This window comes from Gavialis gangeticus, unplaced genomic scaffold, assembly GCF_001723915.1.
Source record: "Gavialis gangeticus isolate Ggan-Ray unplaced genomic scaffold, GavGan_comp1, whole genome shotgun sequence".
NCBI classification, from domain to species: Eukaryota; Metazoa; Chordata; order Crocodylia; family Gavialidae; genus Gavialis; species Gavialis gangeticus.
In genome coordinates, this window is record NW_017729013.1 from 9,387,649 (window position 1) to 9,398,986 (window position 11,338).

Sequence of the window (11,338 nt, forward strand, 5' to 3'; positions counted from 1 at the left end):
GCCTGGTTCTCAGGTGGCTGCTTTGGAGCTGTGTAGCCAACAGCCGTTGGGTATGGATGCCCCATGGACTCCGGTACAGTCTGAGGCCACATTTAACCTACTGTAACCCACTGTAACTTATAACAGTTGCCTGGACATACAGGAAAATAGGGCTGGACTTGGGGCTTCAGAATCTAAAAAGCCCAAGCTCCTACTGCCTGAGCTAACAAGCTACCTTAGATCCAGAAGCAGACTCCAGTGCTTGTGGGGGAAAAGGCACCATGCTGAACTAGCATAGGTTACACATGCTCTTAGGACAGAAGAGACAACAGTCATCCTGGTGGCTAGTAGCTGCCAGTGGGTCATTCCCTGTAATATGGTGCAGAAGAGGAGGGTTTGCAAATGAAATCATGATGGCAGGCACTTCCTTCTGCCAGCCACAATAGCTGCCTAGTTCTACCTCAGGCAAAAGAGACGAGAGGCAGTAGGTTTGAGGGGAGCCCAGGCCTGGTACAGTGGGTATAGGATGAGCTGAGTCTCAGAACTGGATAGGGACTTAGTGAACAGCCTGGAGGCCCAGCCAGTGGAGGGTGTTGGATGGCACAGAGCCTCTGATGTGCTTATTGTTGGGCATGCACAGGACCCAGTGTCAGAAGAGATCAGCTGTGTAAACGATGTCACCAGCTTGTCATTTTCCACGTGCTGGGAAGTCACAAAGGCCAGGGCTCCTTTACAAGGCCCACTTCTTGTCTTAGCCAGTATAAATTGACTTAGCCCAGTATAAATCAACTGCAGTAGAGCTTAGCCAGAGTAAATGTGAGCAGAGCCTGGCTCCCTGCCCATTTCAGGGCTTTAGCAAAGCTGTAGCAAGCTGGCGTTCCTTGCAAACTAGCAGGTGCAAAGGAAGCCAGCAAGCTAGCAGGTGTCCTCCTTGACAGTAATTTATGAGGAGAGAGCAGCACACAGGGGAAATAGCATCTTATTATCTTTAATATCTCCCTCATTTTCTCTCTGACATTTTTCTTCTTCCCTCTTGATCCTGTCCCACTTGGATCTGCTTTGGCTTCTTTCCCCTGGTGCATGACTGTCATATCAGTTCCATGTTCCTATCTGCTCCTGTCTTCTTCTGCGTTGCTGGGGTGAGTTTATTCACAAGAGAAGGAAACATGTCTTGTGGCTGGAGCCTACTTTGACTAGATCTTGGGGAGCCAGGACTCGAGCAGGAAAGGTTGGGGAGCCAGGACTCCTGGGTTCTCTTAGTTCTTAGTTCTTCGAAGAGAGAGGAAGCAAAGTCTCTGGTGAAGTGGATGAGGATGCTTTGGATGCATAAGCTAATCACAGGGTGACTAAGGACATAAGCTGACTTCTTCTGGGTTGTGTGTGGGAGGGCTTCAGTGCAACATACACCATCCACTCACTTACTCTGCATATGCTTGCTCTACCAAATGAGGCAACATAGGCACCTTAGAGTAGTGCTGAACATAAGCCCTGCACTGTTCTTGGACTCCTTGTCTTGGGATGCTTATTGACTCAGGGCTAATCAAAGGTACCATTACTGTACCCTTTTGGGGATCAGGCACATATGGAGCAGCATGAGCAGATGGGGTGACTCCTGGTGGTCCTCCCAGGCACGAGGGAAGCAGAGTGGATGTGCCCTAAGGGCCAACAGCACAATTCAGCTGTGAAACAGGATGGGCAGGAAGGAGGGGAAGAGCCCAGTTTGTGTAGCTCAGCACCAAGACAGCTGAGAGGGGTCAGGGACGCATCAGGGAATAAAAACCAGGAGCTACAAAGGTTTTTAACCGTTAGAAGAATGGAGCCCTGTAACAGCCTCCCCGGAGGAGCAGTGGATTCAAACCACCTTACTGGTTGGTGCTCAGCTGCTATAAATTTGCAGGCATGATAGCAGGAGTTGGGCTCAGTGACCCAGTAGGCCCCTTCAATCCTGTGCTTGTTTGGCATAGGGGTGTGTGCCCTTGTGCTCTACTCTTGACTGTGCTTTGACTTTAAATGAGTCATTTCAGTTCTTCATGCCTCAGCTTCCCTGCAGCATCAAATATACATTAGCAGGACTTGTATGCCAGAGCCAGGAAACAAGTGAGCAACACGCTTCTTAGAAAGGTTGTGTTGTTATCATGGGTGTGCAGAGCTGTGCCGGAAGGGCTTACAGATGGGCACTAATCTGCAGTGTTTGTCACATAGACTGTGAGCTCTGGGGAGCAGTGGATCCTGCAGCTGTGCAGAGGGTTTGACTGGGCAACCCTTGAGGTCCCTTCTTGCCCCGTGATTCAATGGGGGAAGAGAACATGAACATTGCTCTGCTCTGTACAGTGCCCAGCACAATGGAGGCCTCGTCTGTGCATGGGGCTCCAAGGCTTTGCCATCACAGTTGCTAATGTTTGTACTGAATGTTCCAGGTGTGGCCTCTCATCTTCTTGAGAGACAGTCGGACGATTGCCTGTGGGACGAGGGAGAAGCAGAAATGAGAATTGGTCCCTGCCCAGTTCACAAGCACAGAGTGTGGAGACCAGGCCTTTGGGTACTGACCACTTTCCTGATCTCTGCAGCACTGCTCCTCCTCCTCGGCCCCCGTGGTGAGCCATTTCATGGTATGGGGCTGGGAGGCAAGGTAGGAAGAGAGCTTTGTCCACCAATAAGAAGTTGATCCTATGGCTGGAGGATTGGGTGGGAAATGCAATCCCCTCCATCGGCATCAGGAACCTCCCGCCAGCTGCTCTGGGTCTGAGAGGTGCAAGCTGAGGGACTCAGTGGGAGTGCTGTGATCCCATTTAAGTGAAGGAAAGTGCTACACTTGATCTGAGCCTTCAGGAGGCCTAGTACACCTTCCTGGAAGACAAATAAATGTGTATGGGAGGCTCAGCCAAGCTTCTGGACGCAGCCACCCCAGAACGGAACTGGGGCACAGCATGGCCTTGTGGAGAGAGCCCTGAGCAGGGACATGGAAACCCTGGCTTCCCTTCCTAGCTCTGCCATTGGCTTGCTGGGCCAACTTCAGTCAGTCACTTTCCCTCTCCAGGCCTCAGTTTCCCCATTGGTAAAATGGGGATAATGATACTGAGCTGTGTGGTAAGGGGCTGTGAGATCTACTGATGGAAAAGGATCCTGAGAGAGACAGATCTAGACTGGCTGACTGCAGGAAAGCATGAGCTATTTAATCCTCCCAGAAGTGATTGAGGGAGGCAAAGAATGGGGTGGGGGAACAAGTAGGCACTATGCAAGCAGGTAAAAGAGTACAAAGGAGACTTTCAAGATGCCAAAAGTAGCTGGATCCTCAATTTCCCAGTAATGGGAATGAGAACTGTGCATCTCAGTCCCCTGGTTACGTTCTAGTCAAGGTGGGTGTTAGAAAGCAAGGGGCTCTTCTATCAGCATTTGCACAGCTTGTTCAGATCTACAGCAAGAGGGGACAGCTCAGCTTGAGCCACAGGTGTAGGTATGAAATGTGCCAGTTTCCCTCCACCAAGGTGTATGGAGGCTATCACTGGCTTTTGCTCATCCATTGTTTAGCACCCTGCATGGGTGTAGATCTCAGTGAAAGAAGTGTCTTTGGGCAGAAGACAGCATTAGATGCATGCGTCTTGAATGGGTTTAAACAGGACTGCAGTGGTGCTTAGACTCTTTGAGGAACCAGGACTGAATTTCAGCAGGGATTAAGGCAGGTTGGCTTGGATTTGTGTAGAGATGGGCTGAAACCAGCATCCAGACATTCCCAAACTCTGTAGGAAGGAGATCAAAATCCAAGTCTGAAATGTGTCACCCTGAGCCTATTTCCAATCTAGGTGCCCAGGTACCTCAATGATAAGCACAACCTAAAAACAAAGGTTTGCTTACCCAGGTAGTTTGCACCAATGTAAGTTATGGTGTGAATTTCAATATAGTTATACCACGATAATTCCCTTGTGGGGGTTGGGGGGGCGGCACATTAATTAGAGCTGCTTCAAGAGATGCCCTAATTAAAGCTCTGCAGTGTCTTGTATATCAGCATCCCTGCATTTCAAAATGGTAGTGGAGGTGCTTGAATTAAAGCTCGCTCAACAAGCTTTAGTTCAAGCATCCCTGCCACCGTTTTAAAGCATGGGGACACTGATACATGAGACACAGAAGGCTGCTGGAGCACAGTAATTACCATGCTCCAGCAAACTCAGTTAATCGAGTCTACTCCACCGCACTGTAATTCCAGTGCATCAGAGTAGCCTCTGCGCTTGTGTACAGGCACCCTCTTATACCAACGTGTGCTTTTTCAGTCTAGTTTATGTCGCTTTGGAAGAGGTTAAGCTAAACCAGAAAATGTCCCCCCTTGTTCTGGAAAAGAAATATGATACCCATATAATTCTGTGTTGATTTTATCAGTGTAATTCTATTGATATAATTGTACTGATTATTATAAGTAAAACTTTCCCATGCAGACATCAGGGATTTTCATAGAGAGTTAGGCCTGCAACTGCCTATGCTTGTCACTGGGATTGGGGGCACATAAACTCTTTTAAACCCTTTGCAAAACTCTTACTAAATAGGTGAATTTGATGTCTGTACTTAACTCAGAAATGGTTCCAACTGAAAGCTTCTCAGCCAGAGTGGCTGAGGTTGGGGTCTGTAATAAAACTCCAGCAGGGCCTCGACACTCACAAGGCTGACTTTGTTCTGCTTAACTATTGACAGGGATTGATGCGGTCCCTGCCAGCCTCCATGGAGATGCTTTATTCATGAGCACTCTGGCACCTTGCTCTGATATGCAGCAAATAGGTGCATGCTGGCATCTCTCAGCTGAGAACAGCTTGCATTGATGCAAACAGTTCATTTCTCACAGATGGATTTGGGTGTGGTTGGTAGTTTATACTACAATTGGCAGTTTGCTTTCTCATGAGCCTCCCTCACTCCTGGTACATTGCCGCTGGGACACATTTGCAGGGGGGATCATTGGGGACAGGAACTATAATACATTTTGTCCTTTTGTGTTTCGCTTATTTTTCTTCATGAATGGGACTCGGCTGAGTTGCTAATGAAGAATTATTTGTCCTCCAGGTTGGTGGTTTAAATTCTAAAAGTGTCCAGAAAAGGATCCAATTTAAATAGGTTCCTCCCCCTCCCCCCCGCCATTTTTTTATTTTTTGCTTTGTTAAGATCATTAGAAGAAGCTTGGATGATTTTTTTTCCTCCCAAAATACCATTTTCTGCTGGAAATTCCAGGTGTGCGAGGTTTTGGTCTTGCTTGGTTTTCCTGAAAGTTGCTTCAGATAGTTCAAATGTGTACTTCAAGTTCCCATACACTGATTTAAGGGGATCTTAAACAAATATGTCCTCTCCAGCAAACTTTCTGTAGGTCCTGGGGACAGAATCATAGGAAGTTAGGGCTGGAAGGGACCTCAGGAGGTCATCTAGTCCAACCCCCTGCTCAAAGTAAGACCAGCCCAAACTAAATCATCCCAGCCAAAGCTTTGTCTAACCTCCAGGGATGGAGCTTCCACCATCTCTCTGGATAACCTATTCCAGTGGCTTATTACCCTCCTAGTAAGAAAATTCTTCCTAATATCTAACCTAAACTTCACTTGCTGCAACTTGAGACCTGGCCTCTGCTTTAGTTTCCAAGTGGAGAACTGAACTCTTTTGAACATCTGGTCTGAGTTGTGTGCACTGAGCCCTTGCAAACTGCCCCTCAGTGCAAGAAGTGGATCTCTCTGGGCCTCCTGCCTGTCCTCTCTATTTAGCTTGTAAGTGCTTCGGGACAGAGATGATCAGGTTCTGTGTGCACACAGCTTCATGCAATGCCTCTGTCCTGGCCAAGGCTCCCTAGGTAATAAATACGGTAGTAATGATAACAACACTGTCATTTCACCACTTCTTTTCTGGCCCCTAGAGTCTTCCAGGGTGGAGAAATTTTGAATCTCTACCACCATAAAATCCCTTTTGTGACTGACTTAAAAACCCTTCCAGGCTGTATTTGTAATCACAGCAAAGCAGGGGCTTGATGAGTTTTACCCTGTTTCAGGTCACCTTTAAGTTACTGTTCATGACAGCGGCTTCAGTGTTTCACCGGAACTGATGTTTCTGCATCAGCTATAGATTGGCATCTGCCTGTGCTTGTTTAGAAACAGTGCATCCTGTGTCTGTGCAGAGGGCTGGACATGTGCCCTCTGGCACCAGCTGAGAGGATCCATGGGCACTCCCACCTCTGTGTACTGCCAGAGAGGCACAAAGAGTCCCACAGCGTGGTTCAGCATGGGTTCATCCTGCTTCTGTAGGGTGTAGATAACTCCATAAGATGCAAGATGCAGGGCCCAGCATTGTGGCCAATGATCATCTGATCCTCTGGGTGTCACTGTTGCATTGCTTATACAGGGGCCATCAGTTGCATCTTACAGCTACTTGCAGGCAAGGTTTCAAACACCCCTTGTAAAGAGTAGTGCTAAAGTGATGTTGTAGACACAATGGTCCAGAAAATATGCTAGAGGCAAGAGTTTTTGTAGGAGTTATCTTTTTTGGCCTATCTCTATGGTTAGGACAGACTTAGAAAAACTTCCAAGTATCACAGTACCTTTCATCTCTTATAAATCAGCCAGTCTTAAGGTCTAAGCTGCTCTGCCTCATTCTGCATGGAGCCAAGACATGTGGGGACAGTTTTGCAGGCTCTTGCTGAGATCCAACTTAGTTGTTGTTGAATGATTCTCCCAGCTTTCCCTGCTGATATTTGCTCTTTCTGGGCACTGCTGTTTCATGCCAGTCAAGGAAGGCTTATAACTCAGTGGGTGTGTCTACATGTGCAATGAATGCACCTGAATTTTCTTTGCAGAAAATTCAGGCTCATTAAAGTGCTCCAGGGCTCACATCTACATGTGTGCCACACTCGGGACCAAATTGTCCTGGTCTGCCCCCCTACAACAGCCAGGGGGAGCTCCAGGCTCCCTGGGGGGCCAGCCCTGCGGCTGGCAGGGGGCATGAGTGCTGGTCCTGATCCTCACGTGGCTGGGAGAGCCATCTCCACTCATCAGGAACACTGCCTGCCAGCCACGTGGGGATCATCATCCATGTGGGGATTGCTGCCTGCCAGCCATGTGACCCTCCTGATTCCCCACCCGGCTGGCAGGCAGCATCCCTGCTAAGCAGACAGCATTCCCCCCTTCCGACCCCCATGTGGCTGCTGGGCCATCTCTCCTGGCCACATGGGAATCAGGTCCTGACCCCAGCTCCACGTAGCTGTTCACAGCAGTCCCACCTACTGGGACAGCTTTTCTGGCTATGTGGGGATCAGCACACATGATGCGGAGACAGCTGCCCCTGCATCCAGCACAGCTCCCCCTACCAAGTCAGGGCTTAGCCAGGCAGCAGTGGATCCTCTTGCTGCCTGCACAATTTACTCCCAGTCAACAACTACAGGTGTGCTACTGCACAGTAGCTAATGCACGGTTAATCTAGTGCCTGTGTTTCCTCGTACTTGCAAACAGTGCATTAGCCTCATTTACTGTGCAGTAAGTCCTGCGCGCATGTAGATGGTGATGCTTTACTGCACACTGGTTTAGTTTAATGCACAGTAAAGTATCTTGTGTAGACATGCCCAGGCTCAGCAATGCTAAAGCGGTTAGCACTTTGCCTTCCAATGTACCATACTGCACTCAGGGTGAGCGCTGACAATGAAACTGCTGCAGAACGATAACTCAGATTCCTCCCAACACAGTTTGCACCCCTGCACCTTTGCAAGTAAGGCAGGCAGTACAGTCAACACCACACTCCCCAGAACAGTGGGCTGGCTCTCTACCTGCCCTCTGAATGAACAGGATTGACTTCAAAACAAGGAAATTAGGGTGGGGAGTGAAAAACCATTTTTTTCATTGTCCCTCTCATTTACAAGCCTTTTGAAGTCTGGTTTTCCAGCTTTTCCAATGCAGCCAGGAGGGTTGAAAATTTAGGGGGCATTAATCCACATGCCACGGCCAAATTCCAGTGGTTCTCCAGTGGTTTGCACTTCTTTCTTGTGCCTTGTGTGGTTTACAACCTGCCACCTCACTCCCTAGAGGTGGCTGCATCCAGCAGTGGGCAAAGTGATCCATGCATAGTTAAACAAATTGCCAAGGTTACTGGCCTAGCTCTTACCCAGCATTTTTCAACAGTAGATCTCAAAATGCTTTATAAAGGTGCTCAGTTTCGTTATACCCATTTTGTAGACTGAGAAGTAAAAAATCTGCTTTGTATGTTCGCCCCCTGCCCCCTTTTGAAACCAGCTGTTCTCTCTCTTTCAAAATCTTTCTCCCCTGTTCTTTTTTGCAGACCTCAGATCTTTGTGGAAAAGGGAAGAGACAGGTAAGTGGATGTGCCAGATGCCCTGAGACCAGCTCTTGTGCCTTGTTTAAGGCAGGAGTGGCCAAAGCAAGGGTGACGTCAGTCTATGCCACCAGTCAACTGCTCTCATTTGGGGTGAAGTTCATGTCTCTGCAGGGTCAGCCCAGTGCTCACCTCTTTTGGCAATCACGTGGCTCAGGAAGAGGCTATGAAACAATTGGGTGTCACTTGTCTGACAACCTTTTCCCCTCTCTGTCCTCTCAGAATACAATGGATGGCTTATCCTTTTTCTTCTTAATTTCAGGCAACATATTGGAAACTACCCCACTGCCGGTTCCAGGTAAGACCTGATCCTTAGAGCTGTGATTTGATGGGGCATCGCTCACCTGTGGGATTTCATCACAGATTAAATGAAAAAGAAATGTTTGGCAAGGAAAATTTGAGCTTCCCCCAAGTGGGTTTTAGATTGAAAATGTCAGTGAAAACCCACATTTCTTTGTGGAAGGGAATAATCCTTTCCTGAACAGCCCCACTTATTATTGGAAATCAGAGTGGAATTTGACCACTGTTGCTGGCTTCCTGAAAGTGAACCAGGCTGTGTCTGATGGACAGCACTTTACTGCAGGATCCTAATGAATGAATAAGCTGGCAGTGCAAACACAGAGCCATTTATACAGATGTGCTATCTATTCCCACTGGCTTGAACAGTCCTTTATTTGTGACTGATTTCAGCCTGGGGATTATCCTGAAATGGGTTTGCTAAGAGTATTAGCAAGTTGCTGATAGCACCAGGTGACTTGTCACTAAAATCCCATGACACAGTTTTTTTTTCTAGCTCGATAAATTCCTAATCCCCTGGGAGCTTCAAAGATGCAAGGGGTATGCCCCCTGCAAACAGGCATGCCAAGATAGATGTATATAAGTGTTCACTATCCTTGCCTAAAAACCCACACACCAGGATCTAAGCCAACACAAACAAGATATCAGAGCACTGCTTCTCTTAGCTATTGGAGTTGCTCCTTTGACTTAAGTGGCAGAGGCCTATGATTTGGTGGTTACATTTGCATCTAATTACTCAAGTGCCTAGGCTGCTGCCCGGTGGCCATCTTATGGTGACCTTGTCCCTGTGCCCTTCCTTGCAGAGGTGCGGCTAGTCAAAGGGCAAAGCCGCTGCCAGGGGCGCGTGGAGATCCTCTACAATGGCTCCTGGGGCACTGTATGTGATGATGACTGGGACATCGTGGATGCCAATGTGGTGTGTCGCCAGCTGGGTTGCGGCCATGCCGTCGCCATGCCGGCTACCCTCACCTTTGGCCAGGGGAGCGGGCCCATCTTCCTGGATAATGTGGACTGCAAGGGAAGGGAGGCAGCCCTGAGTGAGTGCGGAAGCCATGGATGGGGCATCCACAACTGCTACCACTATGAGGATGTGGCTGTCACATGTAATGGTAAAAAGTTTTGGTTCCATCCAGTGGTGGGAGAGGGGTTAGTGATGGGTCATGTGGCCTCAGTTGACTGGCACGCTTACAGGCCCAGTGGCTAAGGCCCAGCAGCCCTCATGTCACATCTCGGGTCCTTCTCTCAGGTTTTGCCTGACTAAACTGACTCTTTCCATATCTCCCTTTTCCTCCTTTCCCCTTTAGTCTCAATCAATCCAGGCCCATCTTCTCATTCTGCTATTTCAGCTCTGTGTAAGGAGAAGAGCTCATGGATGGCACAGGGCTGAGAACATAACAAGAACATAAGAACTGCTATTTATTGGGTCAGACCATAGGTCCATCTTGCCCAGTATCCTGTCACACAGTGGCAGAGAGGGGAAGCTGAAATGGAGAGTGAGCAGGGTATGGCCAGGGTTTGTTTCCACTGTTCCTCTCTCCCTTGCAGCCTCCAGCATTTAAGGTCTAGGAAGTTCTAATTCAGAGGCTGTGCTCCTCACTCCCATGCTCAATAGCTACCGATACCTCTTTCCTCCAAGAATTCGTTGTAATTAGAGGTGCGCCGATACATTGGTCCAATATCAGATTGGCACCGATATGAAGATGATCGACTGTATCATGCTTCAGTTAATGCGCATTAAATCATTGCGCGGTACTAGGACAGGGGTTGGCAACCCCCGGCATGCGTGCCGAGCATGGCATGCAAGGCCATTTTCCTCAGTCCGTGTTGGGTCTGGGGAGGCAGCAGCTGTTTGCAGCCTCTCAGCTGCAGCCAGCCCCAGCTCTGGGTAGCTGCTGCCGACCGGAAGCCCAGGCTGCTCCCAGCAGGGAGCAGCACTGGCTCTGTGGCTATCAGCAGCTACCCAGAGCCAGGGCCACCTGCAGCCAGGAGGCTACAAACAGCTGCTGCCTCCCCGCCCCGGCCCCAACGGGTGCAGCGTCGGCACCTGCTGCCTTCCTGGGGCCCGGGACCAGGAGACTGCTGGGGCCAGGGCCAAGGCGGGAGGGCAGCAGCTGTTTGTAGCCTCCCGGCTGCAGCCCGCCCCAGCTCTGGGTAGCTGCTGATAGCCATGGAGCCTGGCCTGCTCCCGTAGAAGCCCTGCTGCAAGCAGCCTGGGCTCTGTGGCTATCAGCAACTACCCAAAACTTGGGCCAGCTGCAAACATCTGCTGCCTCTGTGCCCCAGCCCCAGCTGCCTCACAGCCGCAGCCCCAGGCCCAGGGAGGCAGCACATACTGGCAATGGTCCCTACTGTGCTGCCCTCGCTGGTTCTGCAAAGCACTGCTGGAACCCGGCACAGCAGGGCACAGTGCGGGGCGCAGAAAGCTTCCTGCCCCAAGCTCCCTGCTGCCCTGCCACACTTCCCCTGCAGGGGGGGCAGCAGCGAGGGGCACAACCCTGTGCTGCTGCCCATGCTGCTCCCGTGCACTCAGAGGAAGTGTGGCAGAGCAGTGGGGAACTCGGAGCAGGAAGCTTTCTGTGCCCCCCTGCTCTGCCCTGCCACGCTGGGTTCCAATGCTGCTTTGCAGAAACGGCGAGGGCAGCACAGTGGGGAGTATTGCTGGCATCTGCTGCCTCCCCAGAGCTTGGGGCTGGGAGGCAGCTGGGGCCATGGCTGGGGCTGGGGCTGG

The 11,338-nt window shown here is 50.0% G+C and overlaps 1 protein-coding gene across 1 annotated transcript in view; it reads left to right on the forward strand.

Annotated features, from left to right (window-relative positions):
* The first annotated feature begins 2,308 nt into the window (after positions 1–2,308).
* SSC4D (scavenger receptor cysteine rich family member with 4 domains) overlaps positions 2,309–11,338 on the forward strand; it is a 39,681-nt gene continuing 30,651 nt past the window's right edge. Inside the window, exons 1-4 of the mRNA XM_019511488.1 lie at positions 2,309–2,573; positions 8,260–8,292; positions 8,576–8,611; positions 9,414–9,719. Coding sequence (XP_019367033.1) covers positions 2,375–2,573; positions 8,260–8,292; positions 8,576–8,611; positions 9,414–9,719 — 574 coding nt within the window. The 5' untranslated portion in view covers positions 2,309–2,374. The remainder of the gene's footprint in view (positions 2,574–8,259; positions 8,293–8,575; positions 8,612–9,413; positions 9,720–11,338) is intronic.